The sequence below is a fragment of the Hemiscyllium ocellatum genome, chromosome 20 (assembly GCF_020745735.1).
Source record: "Hemiscyllium ocellatum isolate sHemOce1 chromosome 20, sHemOce1.pat.X.cur, whole genome shotgun sequence".
NCBI classification, from domain to species: Eukaryota; Metazoa; Chordata; class Chondrichthyes; order Orectolobiformes; family Hemiscylliidae; genus Hemiscyllium; species Hemiscyllium ocellatum.
The window spans coordinates 10,066,568-10,089,677 of NC_083420.1; the positions used below are offsets into that span (position 1 = coordinate 10,066,568).

The 23,110-nt window shown below is 38.8% G+C and overlaps 1 protein-coding gene across 1 annotated transcript in view; it reads right to left on the reverse strand.

Annotated features, from left to right (window-relative positions):
* The window catches only part of clec16a (C-type lectin domain containing 16A), a 269,043-nt gene that overhangs the window by 234,410 nt on the left and 11,523 nt on the right, over positions 1 to 23,110 (reverse strand). The window contains exons 3-6 of the mRNA XM_060840490.1: positions 17,750 to 17,883; positions 10,373 to 10,521; positions 5,228 to 5,333; positions 3,261 to 3,266 (exon numbers count right to left, since the gene is read on the reverse strand). Coding sequence (XP_060696473.1) covers positions 3,261 to 3,266; positions 5,228 to 5,333; positions 10,373 to 10,521; positions 17,750 to 17,883 — 395 coding nt within the window. The remainder of the gene's footprint in view (positions 1 to 3,260; positions 3,267 to 5,227; positions 5,334 to 10,372; positions 10,522 to 17,749; positions 17,884 to 23,110) is intronic.

The window sequence follows — 23,110 nt, forward strand, 5'->3', positions numbered from 1 at the left end:
TTAGTTGCCTTATGCCTAAAACTATGGAATTTCCTCACTAAACCAATTAACCTCTTTCACCTTTTTAAGGTGCTCCTTAAAGCCTGCTTCTTTGACCAAGCTTTTGGCCATTTGTCTATAATTCCTGATGAAGAATTTATACCCGAAATGTCGATTCTCCTGCACCTCAGATACTGCCTGACTGGCTCGGCTTTTCCAACACAACACTCTTCAACTCCGATCTCCAGTATCTGCAGTCCTCACTTTCTCCCTTTATTTTGTGCAGCTCAAATTTTGGTTTGTGAAGCTTGGAATTTATTACATTAAAGTTGATACATAAATACAAACTGTTGCTATTGGCAGTACATTACCACCCAATATATTTGTTGATTGATCAGATGGTAACATGTTAAACTATTAGGCACGTAGATATCTTGGAGTTATCATTCCTCCACAGCAGACTGATGGGAATTAGTTACATCATTGCAAATAATTTAAAATTATTATTTGCTTCCATCAGTCCAAATTAGATTTTAACATATTTCAGAATTTTGAATGAAATGGTCAACATTAAAACAAACCATGCAGCCTTCACACACAAAGACCTTAGTGTATGAACTTTTCTCAAGTTATAATCTTGAAAATGTGGCGGTTTCATATGGTCTACTGCATAAAGTACTCCAAAATTTTACCATCATTTAAATTTCAATTGTCAGCGATGTGATTCCTTTAGTGTTGGGTAGTTTATTACTAGCTACTATTTTCCAAACTTCCCATAAATAACACAAATTATTTGAATAATTTTACCTGACAAATACAACAACTAATCTTAAAATGCAAAGCAGAATTTGTGTACAGTAGGAGTAGCCCCTACATTTGGTGAAAGGGAATCCCGCCAAAACAAAAAATATTTTTAAAAGTCTTTCTACTATAGTCAATGCTTATATTCTCTACCGTTTTATCAGTTATTTATGATATGAATATAAGTACCTTGTTTGAAAAGCTGTTTGCTTGCATGTTAGGCTAAAGGCTCCTTTTTATTAGGTAATATAGCGCCCTCTTAAGTTCAAAATAAAATTCTCAAAAAATATTGGAAAAGCAAGTGTACTCCCAAATTAAAAAGCTCAATATTATTTCTAGTACCAGATTCTTGTATTCATCCATTTCATTTGAGTTTTTTTTGTTTCAGCAGCAGGAAGTGCAGGAGAGTTGACCAGGGGTTGCCGGGAAGGTGAGTCACTGATTTAAAAACCTTACCTTGAGCGTCGGGGCCCTCCATCTTTGTTTCAGCAGCAGGAAGAGCAGGAGCATCGACCAGGGGGCTGCTGGGAAGGTGAGTCACTGATTTTAAAAACTTACCTGGTGAATAGGCGGAGCGCACGCTGAGCAGGAGCGGACAGGGGACTGCTGAATAAGTGAAGTAATATATTTGGGTGGTTGCATTACCTGAAACACTACTCGGGTAGTGTCTCCCTCCCATCCTCCTCCAACCAAAAAAAAAAGTTCTGTGCCGAATTGGTAAGATAACCAGTTTTCTTTTATTCTTTATTTTGCTGCAGTCTCTTTGGGAATGGCGGTTCAGGCAGTTGAATGTTCCTCCTGCAGAATGTGGGAGCTATAGGTCACCATAAGTGTCCCTACTGACTTCCTGTGTGGGAAATGTACTCAACTTCACCTCCTCCAAAACTGCGTTAGGGAACTGGAGCAGGACCTGGATGAACTTCGGATCATTTGGGAGGCAAAGGGGGTGACTGAGAGGAGTTACAAAGAGGTAGTCACACCTCAGGTGCAAGAAAAAGGTAAATGGGTTACAGTCAGGGGACCAAAAGGGAACCAGCTGGCAGTGCAGGGAACCCCTATGGCTGTTCCCCTCAATAACAAGTATACAGTTTTGGATACATGTTGGGGTGGAGGTGGAAGCTTAGCAGGGGTAAGCCATGGGATACAGGTCTCTGACACAGAGCCTGACCCTCTTGCTCAGAAGTGAAGAGGAGAGATGAACAGAACATTAATCATTGGGGACTTCAAAGTTAGGGGGACCAATAGGAAGTTTTGTGGGACCAATAGGAGGTTTTGTGGGAATGAGAGAGACTTATGGTTGGTGTGTTGCCCCCCAAGTGCCAGGGTTAGTGGTATCTCAGATCATGTTTTCAGGATCCTTGAGAGGGAGGGTGAGCAGCCCCAAGTCATGATCCACATAGGCACTAATGACAGAGGTCAGAAAAGGTTAGCATTTATTGGTTGAGGGATTGAGATTTTAAGCCATGAGATCATGTTGCAGCTGTACAAAACTCTAGTGTGGCTGCACTTGGAATATTGCATACAGTTCTGGGTCACCACATTATAGGAATGATGTGGAGATTTACTAGGATGTTGCCTGTTTGGAGGGGAAGGTCTTAAAAGGAAAGGCTGAGGGACCTGAAGTTATTTTTATTAGAGAGAAGGTGGTTGAGAAGTGCCTTAATTGAAACATGCAAGATAATCAGAGGGTTAGATAGGGTGAACAGTGAGAGCCTTTTCCCTCAGATGGTGATGGCGAGCATGAGGGGTCATAGCTTTAAACTGCGAGGTGATAGATATACGACACATGTTAAAGGTAGCTTCTTTACTCAGTGGTAAGGGCATGGAATGCCCTGCCTGCAACAGTAGTAGACTCGCCAACTTCAAGGGCATTTAAATGGGCATTGAATAAATATATGATGAAAATGGAATAGTGTAGAATAGATGGGCTTCAGATTAGTTCCACAGGTTGGCGCAACATCAAGGGTCAAAGGGCCTGTTCTGCATTGTAACATTCTATGTTCTATTACCAGCAAGATTCAAAGATGCATTCAATGATGGGAGAATTATCTACAGACTTGTTTGCTGCCATAACATCTATTTAACTTACCTGGAAGCAAAGGCAGCCATCTTACCACCCACTACATGTGGAAACTTTAAAAACTATTTTGGAAGCATAGAATATTTTCTCCCTTCCGACCAAAAATAAGATGTGCACATGGTGCTTCAATATAGGATATTGAGTTTTAGAACTGTTTGTTTCGAAATAAAAGTGACTTTGTTCCTGCAAACATCTGTTCAAGGTTACTTCAGCTTCAAAGGAATATGCATTACCATAATTCAAACCATCCTGCCTTTAATTACCTTGTAATCTTCAGAACATAAAGCTGAAGGATATGTCTGATGATTTTAATAAGCTACACTTAATTCCAAAGTACATACCAGGAAGCATTGATAATGAACCATAAAACAGCAAAAGATTATAAAGTTAACCAACTTACATGACACTGGAATATGGCACATTGGAATCATCATTGAAGAAAGGATAAAAATGAAAAAAAAAGTTAGTTAGTAAGTACATAGATAGCATGGCATTGCCCAGAATACCAATGGACTGTTTAAATAGGAAGCACACAGAATTAGGAGACACAACAGACTATTAATAATGATACTATGGGAGATCAGCAAAACATATACAGGAAAAGCTGTCATGTGCAGGAGAACCTCATCCAAGTCAGTATGTGAAAATATTCCAATGAGCAAAACTTTACACAATTATTATGATAGGAAAGAAAAAAAATCTGAGGTGCTGGGCTTAAAGAAGCATTAATGCTGCAAAGTAGAACAATATCTAGTGTCAATAATTTCCAATTTAATAGGAATTTGCAACTCCCTCAAGATTCCTTGCTCATCACCAAATTTCCCCACAAGGCACTTTACTCCCATCACACTGGCTTCTCAGTTCTTTTCATTCTCAAATCAGATTCGCTTGATCAGCGTTAAAAATTATATCAGCCTGGACAGAGTTCGAACTGGAGTCGCAATTTGTATGTGCCACTCAGATTCTGAAGTGGAAGTATTAAGACTGACAGCATCATACATGAAAAAAACTAAATGGTATCTCATCTCAGACAAATTCAAACATTAGGACATATACTTTTGTTTATTTGTTTTACAACAATCATGTTGTTCAAAATTTACTTCAAAATGATCAAAGTTTGGTAATAGTAATTAAGTGTGGTAAATTATGTTTTGTAGGTTAAGAACTCTGCATTAAAAACTTGTCTTGAATAATTCCATTACAAACTTTTAAACTACAACTTTCCTGGTTTCTTTCAATAATAAATCAAATTGAAGAATGTGCAGGCATTTTAAATATTATTAAATAATATTATAAAGAATTTATTTCTCTATTTTAACAAATTAAGATCTCGTAGTTAGTAGATTTGTAACTGAACATGCTTGACCAGAGGTATCTTGCACACATATTCTCCTACTTCAGAAATTCCAGATCAACAGCAAGTAAAGAAAAACTGTTTAACAATGAGCAAAGAAATTATCCGCTCACAGGAAGATAAATCACTGAAAACAACATATACCGTAACATGTGGCATACTTGTTAAACTTCATTCACGATTTAGGGTTAACTGATTCAGTTGTGTCATTCTGCTACAAGATTGGAGATGCATTTAAAGATTGTTCACAAATAAATTTGTTCTAATGAGACAGCAAATAATTCTGAATTGCAACCAATGCTGCAGGCTTACACAGGAGTATGGAAAAATAAAATTCAACTTTGGTCAATAAGAAGAAGATTAAAAAGTAAACAAAAACAGAGATAAATAAAAGGTGATATTGATTTAAAAGTGATCAAACTTTATGAGCAATTTTTAAATTTAATATTGATTAAAAGAAACTCATTTATATGGGGCTCTTCCCAGATTGCAACCATGCGTGCACTATATTTATTAAAACAATTCAAGGTATATTTACCTCCCAGCTTAATGCTTAACATCTAATTTAACTTAGGTGGAAAATTAAACACACAACCACCTACCATGCAAGACTTTGGAGGGTTAGATTTTGGCTCAGTTGTGAAGAAAAGGGGTACAAAGAAAGGAAGAGATCGAGGCAATTTTTGGCAAGTCTTTTAGAAATCATTTTTAACTCTAGTTACCAGGGAAAAAAACATAGGATAAAAGTTTCAAGATTACAACTGTGCTATCAATTTTCTATAAAATGAAAACTATTTCATTCGTAAGGATAAAATCATTCAGACTACTCGCAGGCCATTATGTTAAACATTTTGGGATAGGGTGGATGTTTAAAGTAAACATCTTGCTTAGTGCCAAATAAATTTGCTAAAACATTTATAACATCACATGCTTGCTTGTTTTGTTAGGCTGTCAATACTTTACAAGCACACACTAATGACATTACTATGTATAATGACACATTCTATACTCACCTTTATACACATTTAGGGTGATTGTCCTGACAGCAATTCTGACCATGCTCTCTGGGTGGTTGAAAAATTTAATGGCCTCAGTGTACAGGGCAAAATCATTAGTGTGCTGGAAATATAGGAAGCATAAAAATTAGCTTGTAAGAGAACTAGGAATTATTTATTAGATAAAACAATTCTAAAGTGTAATCCTATTTTTCAAGTTTTGTAATGCCCTGTGCAACTGCTGGGAATGTTAGGCATGCCACAGATTGGGCTCTAACACTGTCCACTTGCAGCAGATAAATTAGTTCCCAATTTCACCTGTACTATCCTATTAATTATAGATCATGCATTACTCCCAAGGTATGAAGGATAAAGTAACAGAACCAAACAAACAAAATCAAAACCCTTATACATCCTAATATTAGGTTACAGTGCAACATTACCAGAGATCTGGAACTAGGTCTTTGAACATACTGTTCTGCAAGAAAATAAGTTTTCAACCACAAATCTGCAAGGACAAATTTTGAGACAGTTACCGTAACTAAAATAAGCAATTTAGGAAACATGTTCTATATACCGGTTAAGTGTAATGTCCAAAGACATGTTTCCAAGAAGTTATCACTGATATGTTTTACAGTTTAATAGTATACAGATTGACATTAGAAATAACTCAAATGATAGAAATTTTAAAATATTTAAAAATAATTAGGTACATGTTCTAATGGCTTAGTGATTCACTTTTTAAATTTTAAAAATCCTTTCAATTGTAAGGCCACAAGTCTTAGGAAAGTAGGCCACTCAGCTGACCAAGTCTCTTGCACCATTCAATGAGATCTTGACTAGTCTGATGAATGGTCCAATCTATTCTCCTTCCTTTACCCTATAACCCTCGATTCTCTGATTGAATTCATATGCAAAATGATTTTTTAAACCTCAAGATCAATTGTTAATATGTGCCATACTTCTTGGAGGAAGCCCCAAAGTAATTTTTGACAAATAATTATGTTCATTTTATATTTTACACTACAGGTGCCTAAAGAAAGTGGTATGTAAATGGAGATGTTAGGAATTAACTTGATAGACTTAGTGACCAAACCTAAATAACAAAGAAATAATTATCACAGGCAAGACAACAACTTAAAATGCAAAGATTATGATGGATGGGCCATCAGTGCTAAATTGTAAGGCAACAGAATAGATTCAAAATAGAAAAAGATCCAATGAAAATTCAAAGTTGAGATGAACTGAATCCAACAAAGAGATAGGTGAGGTGATGATCAGAGTAGTAAAATCTTACACCATTCATGGGCAATTGAATTATGATAACTGACTTCAAAAGTATTGTAATATTAGAAATGCATAGCACTTTTTAAAAAAAAAACAAAAAGCTTACTGCCAACAAAGAAAGATACACTGACATAATAAAAATTTGCACATGTAGTCTTTACAATGTCGATGTTCCAAATTTAGCAACACTGTGATTTGACTGAATCACAAAACCAATGGATAAGCCAACCAATGGCACCATCTTTGTTCTTCCCATCACTACATGGGAAAAAAAGAGACAAAGCTCAGAAATAATCCTCAGCATATCAAGTAGCAACTGTGGGAAAACAAATAAATATTTCAGGTCCAGGGTCCATCCTCAGGACTTGTGCTTTCTTCCTTTACATTTCAAACATCTTCATTTGTTTCACTATCCACCGGTGTCTCCTGTTAACATCACTTCTGCACTTAAGCACCACCTGGTCATTATCAAAGCCATTCCACTTCTTGTCATAGAATCATACAGCATGGAAACAAACGCATCTATGCTGACCAGGTTAACCAAACTAGTCCCACTTAACTGCATTTGGCCCATACTTCTGTAAACCTTTCCTATTCATGTATCTGTCGAAATATCTTCATTATTATAACTGTACCTGTCTCGATATTTCCTTTGGCTGTTCATTCCATTTGTGAATGACCTTCTGAAAAAAACTGCCCCTTAGGTCTCTTAAATCTTTCCTTCTCACCTTGAGCCTATTACCTCTAGCTTCAAACTCCCCTACCCTACAGAAAATACCTTTGCTATTCACTTTATCTATACCCCTCCCAATTTTATAATTTCTCTTATTCTGTTCTTTGTATGAACAAGGAGGTTCATCTCTAGTATCTCCACAAGCTGAGAAATGGGCTGAAATGTTTCTGGAATGTCTGCTAAGTATTTGTAACCATTTTGGGTTTTAAGTATCACCTATCCTCTATCATAAACACAGCGTGGTGCAGGGAGAAAGAAAACTAAGAAATTTCACAAAGCACTAATAATATTTTAAAACACTAAGGTTTGCTTTAGTTTTGTGGGTATACATGCCATTTTTGTGGTTCTGAGCAACAGAGATTAAAATACCAGGTCCTGTCCTGGGTCTATACTAGAATAACAGACCTCACCCAGGGTAAAGGTACATTTGGCAATTACCATTTTATTGGTTCAGACTAAAAAAAGTTACAGTTCCAGTTTGATTGGTAACTACTGACCCCTGGTGGAGAAATGATGTGTATGAGTGCTGTACGAGGGTTTGCTTCAACTTAAATATAACAAATTAATATTGCAACATGTAAAAGGTATTTGGACGGGTATCGGAATAAGAAGAGTTTGGAGGGATATGGGCCAGGTACTGGCAGGTGGGACTAGATTGGGTTGGGATATCTGGTCGGCATGGACGGGTTGGACCGAAGGGTCTGTTTCAGTGCTGTTCATCTCTATGACCCTATTAAACACGTGTTTGGGTGAAGATATTGTAGACCATAATTGAGGGTGAACTACTACTTTCCTCAAAAGGAGGGGAGCAAAGGGAAAACAAATAATAGTTGGAATGAAAGTGTGTGATTTTTAAAAAAAACACATCACATTTCATAGAAATCAATACACTGCATGTCTGTCTGAGCCCATTTAATCTAGATACCTCTCAGTTATAATGGGATTAAACTCAATCTTCTGGCTTTTGAAAATTTTATGTATGTATCAGTAAACAGCACACACCTTACACGTGAATATGAGTGAAACAGGGCAGCACACTGGTGTATCAATTGCAATGCCAGGAAATACACAGAAAGCAATTTTGAATCTCTCTCAAGATAGCAGTTGGGTAGTCTTGTTGAGATTGTACAGGACATTGGTGAGGCGTCTTCGAGAATACGGTGTCCAGTTCTGGTCGCCCAGTTATAGGAAGGCTATTATTTTATATTAAGTTATAGGAAAGCTGGAGAGGGTTCAGAAGAGATTTACCAGGATGTTGCCAGGTATGCTATGTTTGAGTTATAAAGACAGGCTGGGTAGGGTGGGACTTTTCACTGGAGCAAAGGAGGCTGCCAGGTGACCTTATAAAAAAGTTTAAAAAATAATGAAGAGTATAGATAGGGTTAATGGTAGGTGTCTTTTGCCTAGCATGGAGAATTTTAAGACTAAGGGGCAGATTTTTCAGGAGAGAGGAAAGAAATTTTTAAAAGACATGACGGAAATTTTTTTTACATAGAGTGTGGTTTGCTTGTGGAATAAATATCCTCTGGAAGTGGTGAATACGGGCACAATTATAAGGTTTAAAAGACATTTGGATATGGATCAGGAGCAAGCAGGTGGGACTAGTTTAGTTTGGGATTATGTTCAGCATGGACTCATTGGACCGAAGGGTCTGTTTCGGTGCTGTATGGTGCTATGACTGCTAGATGATTCATGAAGGAAGGGGAAAGCAGAAGAAATATAGGTACCAAACAAAAACTAATTATTTTCCAAAAGGAAGGGGTCAAAGAGGAATAGAACAACATTTCAAAAATTCATCCCAACGATCTTCAATTTTCTGCAGTAATAAAGTAGCACTTGACATTTGAGAATGTGTTTGGATGCGTGGGTATTGAAAGGAGCCAAGGATAGAGTTGTACACAATGATGAAATTCATCTTATAACAAAAACCTAATACAATCATTATCCTCTGATTAGCAAAGTACATATTTGGAGACTAACAGCAATGCTAGTGCCACATGTGAAATTAATGATATATTTTTCTTTTAACAATTTCAGGTGATTTCTCCTTGACAGGACAATTTACTTCACGCTCCATACTCCAAATGGCCTGCATCCACACTGTAGGGATTCTATGTTGAAAATAAATCAACCTTTCATATTATTTAGCTAGACCATCATTTAACCATTCCCTGCACTAGGAATAGCAAGACTTTAAAAAATAGAAATATAAATCAATCATTATTTATTTTCATTCCTGAAAATCGACTTGAATTTTTTTTAAAAAAAGTTTACTTGAAACAAAAGGTAACAGCAACTGAGTTTGGATTGTTGAGTAGACATACTCAATGCCACTAGGAGATTCCTGATGAAGGGCTCTGGCCCGAAACATCGATTTTCCTGCTTCTCGACATGCTGTGCTTTTCCAGCAACACACTCTCAACACTCAGTGCCACACCAGACAACACATTAAAATCACTTTTTTGCTCACAGGCCTACTGCAGGATTTCCTAATTCTAGCCATACCATTAGAGGGAGTAAAAAGTGAGGTCTGTAGATGCTGGAGATCAGAGCTGAAAATGTGTTGCTGGTTAAAGCACAGCAGGTCAGGCAGCATCCAAGGAACAGGAAATTCGACGTTTCAGGCTAGAGCCCTTCATCAGGAATGAGGAGAGAGTGTGCCAGGCAGGCTAAGATAAAAGGTAGGGAGGAGGGGCTTGGGGAAGGGGCGATGGAGATGTGATAGGTGGAAGGAGGTCAAGGTGAGGGTGATAGGCTGGAGTGGGGTGGGGGCGGAGAGGTCACGAAGACGACACAAAACAGGACACCATCCTTATTGAGTTGAGCTATACAAGGAACGTACCCACATTTCAGAACAGTTCTACAACTGATTCAAAGTTTAAATATTAGTCCTGTGTATCAGAAAACCCTATTACCATTTTAGTTATCAGGAAGGTTTGGAAAACAACATAATTAAACTTTACTCTTTCACTGATGAAAGGGGCCAAAAGCTAAATAAGGACAACCCTAGGAAATATACAACCCTTGCAGCATGTATTACATACATCATAAGCCGCAACAGTAAAGCCATCTTGAAAACAAGTTTTCATTCGCACTTAAGGCTGAAACCAGTTTTTAAATAAAAATTCCATGTTGGCTCTCACCTCATTGTAGAAAAAATGCACCGTCTGATTGTTAAGTTTAAGGGAAAGTGTCTTCAGGAAGGATATGTAATATGCCATAATTTCTTCATCAGAGAAGTCAAACTTGTGCACGATGATAGAGTTTACATGGTTATTAGACAACAGATAATCTGTAGAAGAAGAATGATAACTCTGTAAAAAGTTTGAAAAATTAGACTTATCAGCCAATAGAAATCCTGGAAACATGACAATATGATTGATTTTTATATTCCGTTTGAGAATAGGAGTGGAAGAGGAAGAACAAGGATATGGTTGATTAAAGAACAACTACAAGTGCGCAAAAGCACAGCTGGCTAGAACGAACTGGCAAATTAGGTGAGGGCATAGATTAATTGTGATGCAGTGGCAGATATTTAAAGGGACTACTTCAGAATATGCAAAACATATGCATTCCAATGAAAGGGGAAGAAATCGAAGAGGAGGACCCACCTTTTGTGATTAACTTAAAGAAAGTTAAAAGATTAATCAAAATTATGGAATAGGGTATTAAAAACAGGCGGCAATTCAGAAGATTCACCAGAGAATAAGGGACAAAGAATGACTAAACTATTAACTGAGTCAAAAATCTATCAGCAGATGCTAAGTTTCTTTAAATATTTAGACAAGGAAAGTTGGTCCTATAGAAAGTGAGTCTGGAGAATTGATCATAGGAAGTAATGAGATGGCAAATTGGGAATTTTGCCTTGGTTTTCATAGATGATACAAGTAACACCTCAGAAATAGCTGTAAATTAAGAAAAAGGAGGAAGGAAGAAAGAACATGAAATAATTACAATCACCAAAGAAGTGGTATTGAGTGAATTATAGAGATTGTAAGGTCTACAGCATGGAAACAGGCCCTTTGGCCCAACGTGCCCATGCTGCCCAGTTTTCACAATTAAACTAGTTGGACTTGAATAGTTGGAATTACAGGCCAACAAGTGTCCAGACCCTGGTCTTCATCCCAGGGCTTTAAATGAAATTGCTAATAACATAGAAACATAATAAAAAGGCTCAGGAGTAGGCCATTCAGCCCTTCGCGCATGCACTACCATTCAATATCATATGGCTGATCATGCAATCTCAGTATCCTATTAACACCCTCTCTCTCTCCATATCCCTTGATCCCTTCAGCTGCAAGAGCAATATCCAGCTCCCGGTTGAATGTACCTAATGAACTGGCCCCAATAACTTCCTGTGGGAGAGAATTCCACAGGTTCACAACTCTCTCAGTAAAGAATTTGTTCCCCCTCTCAGTACTGAATGGCTTACCCTTTATTCTTAAAGAGTGACCCCTTGTTCTGGACTCGCCCAACACTGGATCATCCTTCTTGCATCTAGCCTGTCCAATCCCATCAGGATTTTATATGTTTCCATGAGATTCCCCTCTCATTCTTCTAAATTCCAGCAAATACAAGTCCAGTCAATCCAGTCTTTCCTCTTATGTCAGTCCTGCCATCCCAGGAATCAGTCAGGTGAACCTTCGCTGGACTCCCTCAATAACATAAATGTCCTGCCTCAGAATAAGAGACCAAAACTGCACACAATATTCAAGGCGTGGCCTCGCTAAGTCCCTGTATAACTGCAGCATGATATCCTTACTCTGACAGTCAAATCTTCTTGCAATGAAGGAGAGCATAAGAAGAAGGTTAACACACTGGTTTTCATTTTCCCTGATTCTATAGATTCAGGGAAGGCTCTATTACATTGGAACTTAGTGAACTGAACAACTTTATTCAAAAAGAAAAATGAAGAAGACAGCAAACAGGAAGCTGCAAACCAGTTATCATCTATAGGAGATGTTAAACTATTGGAATAACTAAATAAATCCAAAGTAAACAGGCAGATCAACACAGTTTTGAGAAAGGGAAATCATTGAACCAATATATTACAGAGTTTTCTAGGATCCTATGGATAAAGGGGAACTTGAGGATGCACTGCACTTAGATTTCCAGAAGACATTCGATAAATGAGCCACATCAAAAGGTTACTGCAAAAAGAAAAAAAGGCTCATGATGTAGGGTGTACCATACTAGCATGGATTGATGATTGGGTAGTTAACTGCAAACATCAAGCAAAATGGATTTGTTTCTGATTGGCAAGATTTACTGTTGGTGTGCCACAGGGATCATACTGGGGCTTCAACTATTCATAATTCATAAATATTGAATGAAGATACCAAAAGTATCAGTGTTAGATTTGCCAAGGTAGGTAGAAAAGTAGTTTGTAAAGGGAATATTCAGAGGGTACAAAAATATATAGCTAGATTAAGTGAGTGAACAAAGATCTGTCATATCGAGCATAATCATTTGTGAAAAGGTAAAAGTGTCCATCCTGGCAGAAAGAATAGAAAGGCATATTGTCTAAGTGGTGAGAGATTAGAGCTTGGAGATGCTGACAGATCTAGGTATCCTAGTGCACAAATCCCCGCCCAACACTCCTCCCCCAAGTCCCTCCTCCCTACCTTTTATCTTAGCCTGAATGGCACACACCCTCATTCCTGAAGAAGGGCTTATGCCTGAAACGTCGATTCTCCTGTTCCTTTGATGCTGCTCTTTTCCAGCAACACATTTTTAAGCTCTGATCTCCAGCATCTGCGGTCCTCACTTTCTCCTAGTTGAATTTAACCTCACTGCGAATCCTCTTGCAAGGATGCCTTCCTTGAAGAAGTTCTCCTCCTCCCTCTACAAGGATCTCAGTGAGTTCCTCTCTCACTGCACCCCCCCCCCCCCCCCCAGGTCATCTCCTCTGCCCTGAAGCTCTTCAGCCACGTCCTCAAACAGACTCGCTACCACAGCCACATCTCCTTCCTCAGCACCTGCCCCCACCCCCTCTCCAGCCTATCACCCTCACCTTAACCTCCTTCCTCCTATCGTATTCCCAACGCCCCTCCCTACCTTTTATCTTAGCCTGAAGAAGGGCTTATGCCCAAAACGTCGATTCTCCTGTTCCTTTGATGCTACCTGACCTGCTGCACTTTTCCAGCAACACATTTTTAAGCACTTTTCCCACAAATCATAAAAGGCTAATATATGTGTACAGCCAGTAATAAGAAAAGCTAACGATGTTCCTTTTAACCACATGGGGAACTGATTACAAAAGTAGAGAAGTTAGCCTTGTGTTATATAAGGCACAACAAAAATCACATCTGGAGAATTGTGTGCAGTATTTGTCTCCTTATTTTAAAGAGGGTTGTAACCCAATGGAACCAGTACAGAAGATGGTTTCAAAGTTGTCTAAGCGTGCTGGCCTATGAGGAAACCTAAGCTAGTATCTGCTAGAATTTATGAGAGGTGTCAGGATGGAGACACACAAGGTCTTGAGGGGTCTCACAGAGGGAAAGTGGAGGGCATGTTTCATCTCATGGATGAATCTAGAATTAGTGGTTACTGTTTCAAAACAAAAAGGGACCACATGTGTAAGATAGAGATGAAGCAAACCTTTTCCCTCTCATTGTTGAATCTTTGGAACTCACTTCTTCAAAATGGCAGTGGGTGCAGAGCTTTTGAGTATTTTTATAGAAAGATGTTGTGAAACTTTTAAAGAGTTCAGAAAAGACTTAAAAAGGACGTTGCCAGGTTTGGAGGGTTTCAGCTATAGGGAGAACCTGGATAGTCTGGGGCTGTTTTTCCTGGAACGCTGGAGGCTGAGGAGTGACCTTATAAAGGTTTATAAAATCGTGAGGGGTATGGTTAGGGCAAATAAGCAAGGTCTTTTCCTGGGGTAGGGGAGTCCAGGATTAGAGGGCACAGGTTTAGGATGAGTGGGGAAACATTTAAAAGGGATGTAAGGAGCAACTTTTTCACACAAAGGATGGTGCATGTATGGAATGAGCTGCCACTTAAAAGGCATCAGGGTGGGTGTATGAATAGGAATGGTTTAAGGGATATGGGCCAAATGCTGGCAAATGGGACTAGATCAGGTTAGGATATCTGGTTGGCATGGATGAATTGGACCGAAAGGTATGTTTCCGTGCTGTACATCTCTATGACTCAATGAATAGATTGAATAGATTCTTGGGAAGCAAGAGGGAGAGAGATTATCAGGAGTAGGTGGGAAGTTTTATTACAATTAAATCAGCCATGAGGGACCGAATGGTCAACACTTGCCCCTTAGTCACATGTTTTTATGAATATGCATCTCATGGCAGCACAGCGCAAAGCATTTTGGCTCAGGTTAGAAAGAAACATGAAGATTTAAATGTAAATAAGCAATTGCATTAAAACTTGATATGTCCACCACAACTTTCATGTTTTTTTTCTAATGCAGAGATACAGAAATCTTTTGAATAAAAGCCATTGTTGATAAAACAGAAGTCCAACTTTAACACAAATACATTTCATTTGCTTTCTTTGTCCAGTTCAAAATTAACAAGGTTGCTTAAACATCTTTTAAACGCTTCTCCCCACACAGTTGCAAAGTAGTTTATTTTGCATTTTAAAAAATTGGTGATTGAGTCACCATAGCAAAAGGGACAAGGTTGAAAGGTTATCAATGTAAAGCAGAAAACACATTGATGCTCTGATATGCCACATCTCAGAAGATTCTTACGTCAAACTACACAACTTGCTCAGAGTGCAATGTACTCAGCACACCATCTAACTGCAGTTTTTTTTAAGGAAACAAAATTTGAGAAACAGTTTTTTTTCAGAAAGCATTTTAAGATAAGGACAGACACTGTTGCAGGGAAATGTTTGTTTCTAAATGTTTCTAAAAAAAAATCCAAATACACGATTTACCACCATGGATCTCTGTTCTCCATTAATACATGTTGACATTTGAATAACATTAGAGAACCTTTATCCAGACTGTCCCGTACTGATGAAAATTGCCAGACTCCAACTAACTCTTCCATAGAGTGGTGTGGAGATTTGAACAGTGTAGTTTATTCTATTCTATAATTAACAGATATAGAAATTCAAAAGTGCCAGGGAGACACTGAGGCAGAGGCACAGACAGATCAGAAAGACAGCGAGGATGAAGCCAAAGAGAAAGGTACTTAGATGGGTATATGAATAGGAAGGGTTTGGAGGGGTATAGGCTGGCTGCTGGCAGGTGGGACTAGATTGGGTTGGGATTTCTGGTCGGCATGGACGGTTTGGACTGAAGGGTCTGTTTCCAACCTGTACATCTCTATGACTATGATGAAAAGCCAACCTGAAACATTAACTTACATAAGTTAAAAATCACACCACAGCATTCCTGTTGGACTATAACCTGGTGTTGTGTGATTTTTAAATTTTGTTCACCCCAACCCAACACCGTCATCTCCAAATTATTACATACTTAACATGAACTCTCTCTCTACAGATATAGTCAGACCTGCCACGCATTTCCAGCACTTTCTGTTTGTATTTATTAAGCCAGGATATGAATGCTTTCTTCATGTAATTTTATTTCAACTTTAAAAAACCTTCAGTTTTGAAGCAGACTAATCTCATCTCTGATCATCGAGAGGTCAGTACTAATCCATGTGTAAGATAGACAAACTATATCACAAATGAGGAGATAACATGAAAAACACAGAAAAGGGCATTATTTCTTGGTTCTAGTTTGTTTGTTTATAATTTAAAAGGCACATTTTAAAAAAAACAAACCACTTATTTGATGGAAAACACATGAGGGAGTGAAAGAAGAAATTGCTCATTTGAGAACGAGGAGCCCTCAGTGTTTTGACATTGTGGGGTTTGGGTAAGAGAGTGGGAAGGATGAGCTAAATAATGGAAGTAAAAAGATATAGGAGCAACTGAGTCATTCTGAGGAGAAAAGACTGGGGCAATGAGTACAATATCCTAACCCCAACCTCCCCATACCTCTTCATCCCTTTAGTCACAAGAGTTAAATCTGCCTCCTTCTTGAAAAAGTTTTGACCTGAACTACTTGAGGCACAGGCTCACTATTCTGAGTGAAGAGCTTTCTGCTCATTTCAGTCCTAAGAGGTTTATCATTTATGCTTATACTATGACCCCCTAGTTCTGGGCTCCACCACCATCAGGAACATCCTTCCTTCCAGTTAGAACTTTATAGGTTTCTGAGATTTCCCCACCTCTCCTCATTTACCTAAACTCCTATGAATATAATCCTAACTGACTCAATCCCTCCTCATTCCTGACATTCCAGGAATCAATTTGGTAAACCTTTGCGACATTATGGTTAGAACACTCATCCTTAGATAATTCGAACACAATATTCTAGATGTGGCCTCAACAGTGAGGTGTATGATTGCAGCAAGACATCCTTGCTCCTTTACTTGAATCCTCAGTATGAAGGCCTACATACAGTTGGTCTTCTTTACCACCTGCTGCACCTGCGAGCTTACTTTTGGCGACTGGTGCATGTGGACACAGGTCTCACTGAATATTCACCTCTTCCATTTTAGAGCCATTCAAGTAATAATCTGCCTTCTTATTTTCACTACCGAAGTGGATAACTTCATATTCATGCACATTATACTGCACGTGCCATGCGCTTACCCACTTACTACAACAACTCAGCATCCTCCTCACAGCTCATTATTTGCAAACGTTGGGATGGCAGATGCATAAGTGATTGGGTGCTAGGGATACAGTAGAGACCTCTTTTTTTCTCCCCATATTCACAATTCCATAAGCAGCCTGTAGCCATTGGTGGCTTCCTTCCCTACCACAATATCCTCAATTTCCCAGAAAAAAAGAGAGAGAACAGTAAATCACAGAAAGAAACAGAAACAAAAAGGGGGAAAAAAAAAAGAGTTCAGCACCGGCCAACAACATCCGCCAGCGTGACTATACTGTCTGAATTATCACAGACAAAATGAAGGGAAACCAAGCAGTTATTTTCAAGAATCAACAGCCACCATGTACAAGGAGTTCCTGGAGACAGAGTGGTTCCTTCGCTCCTAAGATTAGTGGTCAAACAAGAGAAAGTGACAAGGTTCACAAGTGAAACAAAAGTAATGGGCAGCACGGTGGCCTCACAGTGCCAGAGATCCAGGTTCAATTCCCGCTTCAGGCAACTGTCTGTGTGGAGTTTGCACATTCTCCCAGTATCTGCGTGGGTTTCCTCCGGGTGCTCCGGTTTCCTCCCACAGTCCAAAGATGTGCAGGTCTGGTGAATTGGCAATGCTAAATTGCCCATAGTCTTAAGTGAAGGGGTAAATGTAGGGGAATGGGTCTGGGTGGATTGCTATGGACTTGTTGGGCCGAAGGGACTGTTTTCACACTAAGTAATCTAATCTAATCCAATTGTCCTTCTTTGCTAAACGTATTAATGCATTGAGAAAAATAGTCTATGTAATATTTAGTGTGCTCACAATGCCAGAGAGAAAGGCAGAACAACTGAAAATGCATTTTTTAAAAATTACAAAAGAATATATACTTACACAAAGAGGTCTCATGGCTAATATTTTCAAATAGGATATTGATGGTCTGAAGCAGCTGTACACAAACATAGCGTCCGGATCTCTGGCGCAATATATTTAAGAAGAAAACAAACATGTTTTTCTCCAAGAAAAAGCTGAAACAAAATTTGTTTTCATTAGCATTCAAGTACAATGTAATTAGTTATTTTACACAGAGGCAGGTTATCAATGCAAGTCTATTTTTACTCCCAGTCCAACCCTAAATCCCTTCCTGTCATCACAATTGCCACCTTATCTCCAACATCATGACAAGTCCCGAAACATCTGCACAAAGATTGCGGCCATCCATCTTTCTGCTGTTCTCATTACTCCCACAATGTAAAACATTGTTTCCTAGACCTGAGCCTCAGTTTTGAAAGAATGGGAGATACAGAATTCTCACCACCACTTCTCAAAGTGCCACCCGTTGTCCTTGCAAACTGGAATCCCATCAACATCTCTTACTTTTTCCAAATTCTTGAACATAATACCACTTTCCAAATCCATCCCCATCTTTTTCAAATTCAGTGTTTGAATCGGTCTAATCAGGTTTCCATTCCTGACACCATGACAACACTTGGTTTAAATCACAAAGTACATCCAACTATGACTGTGACACAAGGTACTATTCCCTTCACAGCTTTTCACTTAAGTGGTCACACAATTCTCTTCCAATGTTCACATTCAAATGTCCTTCACAGTGACTCTGCAAAGCCTGGTTCAATTCTTAATTATCAGATCACATTCAGAATATCACCAACATCAGATTCCTTTCCCCACACAGAGCCATTACTTTATCTTAAGACCCTCAATAGTCCATCAGTGAACCCCTCTTACTAACAATATCCAACCCTATGATAGCATAATCTAAACATATGTACATCATTTCCTACGTGCACAATGAAGACACACAGCTTTACTTCTCCGTCAACTTGTTCAGGATTTGTTATGGTAGACTGACTGTCAGATATTCATGGATGAGATGTTAAAAACAGAGGACTGAAATCATTTCCTTCAGCCCTGACAAATTTTTTCTCCCCGCTACCACATTCACCATCCTTCTCAGCACCATTTCTAGCTAAACCAGAATGCTCACAAGTTACCTGTATTTCAAATCATCCTTCAGCTGAGCTCTCAATCCATACTTTCTCCATCATAAAGAGCTACTTTCATTTGTTACACTTTCAATTCCACTCCTACCTTAACACACCTATTGGTGAAAACATCAATGCACTTGTGACCTTCATGTATAACTATTTCAATGCACCCATAACAAGTCATCCATCCTTCACAATATACACATGAACCACACTCTGCTATACAAGAGAAGGTCCCATTCACCCACAATGGTTCAGTCAAGGCATCAAATGTCTTAAAATTTTTTTCAAATCCAGTTAATTAAAAGGCAATATATAAATGCAAGCTACTACTGTTTGTGATGATTAAAAATTAGGAGTCATTGCAGAACAGTGTTAACTTGATAGTGCTATATTGCTTGGCATTTTATCATCCAATCATCAAGAGGAAAAAATATGAAATCTCTACTGCCGTAGAAATATTATATGATGTTTGTCAAAGCTTCCATGTCTGTGTGTGCCTCTGATAACCCAATGCACACATTGTCTAATGCATTTGTGTAGAAAAGATGAATGTTTGTGAACAGATAGGTTTTGTATACAAACTGGAACAAAATTTCGATAATGAGCAACTTCATCTCACGTTCTGCTCTCCTGTTCATTCACAGGAGTAGGTATCACACTGGACCAGCAGTTATGACCCAATCCCAGTTGCCTTTGCAAAGTGCTAGTGAGTCACCTTCTAGATTCACTGTTACAGAGACAGAGTCGTCGAGATGTACAGCACGGAAACAGACCCTTCGGTCCCACTTGTCCATGCCAACCAGATATCCTAAATTATTCTAGCCCCATTTGCCAGCATTTGGCCCATATCCCTCTCAACCCTCCCTATTCATATCCCCATCCAGGTGTATTTTAAATGTTTAATTGTACCAGCCTCCACCACTTCCTCTGGCAACTCATTCCATACGTATGTCAACATGCATGCAAATCTTTTCTGAACCCTTTCAAGTTTCACAGCATCCTTCCTATTGGAGGGAGACCAGAATTGCACACAATATTCCAAAAATGGCGTAACCAATGTTCTCTACAGCCACAACACGACCTCCCAACTCCTATACTCAGTGCTCTGACCAATAAAGGAAAGCATACAAAGTGCCTTCTCCACTATCCTATCTACCCGAGACTCTACTTTCAAGGAACTATGAACCTGCAGTCCAAGGTCTCTTTGTTCAGCAACATTCCCCAGGACCTTACCATTAAGCGTATAAGTCCTATCCTGATTTGCTTTTCCAAAATGCAGCATCTCACATTGATCTAAATTAAACTCCACTCCTCAGCCCACTGATTAAGATCTTGTTGTAATCGGAGGTAACTTTCTTCACTGTCCACTACACCTCCAACTTTGGTGTTATCTGCAAGCTTACTAACCATACCTATGTTCACATCCAAATCATTTATACAAATGACAAAAAGCAGCGGACTCAGCACCAATCCTTGCAGCATACCACTGGTCACAGGCCTCCAGTCTGAAAAGCAATGAAGGAACTTGCAATATTTAAACCTAGCATGAAATGAGAAAAAGCCAGTAAATTGATAAGTCAGAATGAGTCACTTGGAAGGGAAGTTGCAGGTGGTCATGTTGTCAGGAGCCTGCTGCCCTTGTCCTTCTATGTGATAGAAGTTGTTGTTGAAGGACCCCGGCAAGTTGTTGCAGTACATCTAGCAGATTGTAGCCAGTGCTATCACTGTGCACAGAATTTCTCAGAATTGTGACAGTGAAGAATGAAGATTGTTTGACCTACCGTGTCAGCACCGGATCAGAATGGGCTTGGTGCCATTCTCCTGCTTTTCTCCATAATCCAAAATATTGTTCCTATTTAAATAGTCATTTAATACCCTCTAATGCCTCAGTTGGACCTCCAACACATCCAGGCAGTGCAATCAAGACCAACTATTCATTCTGTGAAAACCTTTTATTTAAAAAAAATCACATTTGCTTCTTTTGCAAATTACCTGCAACCCTTTCAAATGAGGGAAGTTTTTTTTCCCCATTTATTCTGTTCAGTTCCCTCATGATTTTGAAATCTACCAAAATGCCTTTCAGCATTCTTTTTCTCAAGAACAATTCCAACTTGTCCAATCTTTCCTCTTAACGGAGTGTTTCATCCTTGGAACCATTCCTGTAAAGCTTTACTGCACTCTCCCCAATGTGTTTACATTCTTCTTAAAAGGGAGGCATCCTGAATGATACACAGTAACCCAGCTGACGAACAGCTGGTGTTTTATTGGAGTATACCTTCCTCTGCTCCTGTACTCCATTCCCCTGTTAATAAAATGTATTCTTGGCTTTATTAAGTGCTTGCAAGAAGTGCCTTGCCACCTTTGCTGTTTTATGCACAGATAACCTAGGTCTCTCTTATTCCCACACATTCTTGAGCATAACATCCCTTATACTTATTCTTTCCACTAAATGCCTCACCTTACACTTCTCCATACTTAATTTAATGTTTTACCAACCTGTCCACTTCACTGACTTTTCAAAATCTTTGTAAATATACTGCTCTCCTCGTAACATTAATTCTCTAAGTTTTATACCATCAGCAAACTTGCAAACTGTTCCCTGCGCACCAAGATCTAGGTGATTAATACATAATTAGAAAAAAAAAGCGTCCCAAAACTGAGGCCTGGGAAACTCCAATACAAACGTTCCTCTAGCATGAAAATATTAATTAATCATTGCTCTTTGTTTTCAACTTCAAGCCAATTTTGCATCCATGTTTCTATTTCGAGAAAGAAAAACCTCCAAGACTGGAAAGTGATATGCCTGACTAATTTTCAAAACGAAACTTCAAAATTTAGGTCAAACACAACTAATATCTCCAAATATTACCTTATATTTACAAAAGTTCTCGCCATCTGGGATCCCATTTACGCCACAAACTATACATTTTCTCAAGTCAGTTGTGTGGCACTGTGTTGAATGCCTTTTGGAAATTCACGTACATTTAATTCTATCCCTCATATCTTTTCAAGAAGCTTCCCCATCACTAAAGTGAAACTGATTGGTCTGCAATTGCAAAGCTTATCCTTAACCTTTTTTTGAACAAGACTGTTACATTTGAAATTCTATGACACTCCCCAGAGTCTGGGGAAAATTGATAAGATTATTTCCTGCCATTTCCATTCACTATCTTCAAATGCATCTCACCTAGTTTGGAGGTCTGGCTAATTTTAAGGATTGACAGTATTTCTGATACCTTATCTTCAATGTCAAACCTTTTGAATAATTGAGTTTTCTCATCTATCACCATGGCACAAGCAAAATCACTGATGGTCGAAGGAGTGAATGTTTAATGGTGGTAGATTGGGTGCCAGTCAAGTGAATTACTTGGTCATGATGTTGAGCTTCCTTGACGTTATTGGAACAGCAGAATGTATTCCATTACGCTGCTGAATTGTGCCTTGTAGGACTTGTAAAGGCTGTGTGGAGTCTAGAGGCAAGGTGCTCACAATGTTTAACCTCGGAGTTGCTCATGTAGTCACAATTGGCCCAATTCTGTTTTGGTCCATTGTGACTCGAAATAACAATGGCAAGGCATTAGATGAGGGTAACACTATTGAATGTCAAGGAACAGGGGGATTAGTTTTAGATTTTTTTTGAATATCGTAAGTAACATTTGTTCTATACTATTTATCAGCCCAAAACTCAATTGTTGCATAGCTTTCTTGGTGTGGGAGCACCTTCCAACTACCTTCCTTCTAAATTTAAATGATAGAGAAGCAATTGAAGACAACTGGACCTAAGGCTCTGTTCTGAAGAATTCCTGCAGCAACATCCTAGAACTAAGGTGACTGAACTCCAACAACTAACTCACCTTTATTTGTACAGGTATCAGACTCACAGAATCTCTACACTGTGGAGGCAGGCTATTCAACCCATTGAGTCCACACCAACCCTTTACATTCTCTACTCTACTCCTGTAAGCCTGCATTCCCCATGGCTAATCCAACTAACCTGCACAACCCTGGACACTGTGCAATTTAGCATGGCCAATCCTATTTGAGCCTTAGAAGAGTTTCCACCTATTTCCATTGACCAGATTTAACAAGACTTCTTGATGACACACTATCAAATGCTACGTTGATTTGAAAAGCAATCGGTTAATCACTCATCTATTGCCTAGAGTTCAGCTCTTTCATCCAGGTTCAGGACAAGGCCAGAAAGACATCTAGGAGGTAAGAAATGCCAACTGAACCCAAACAG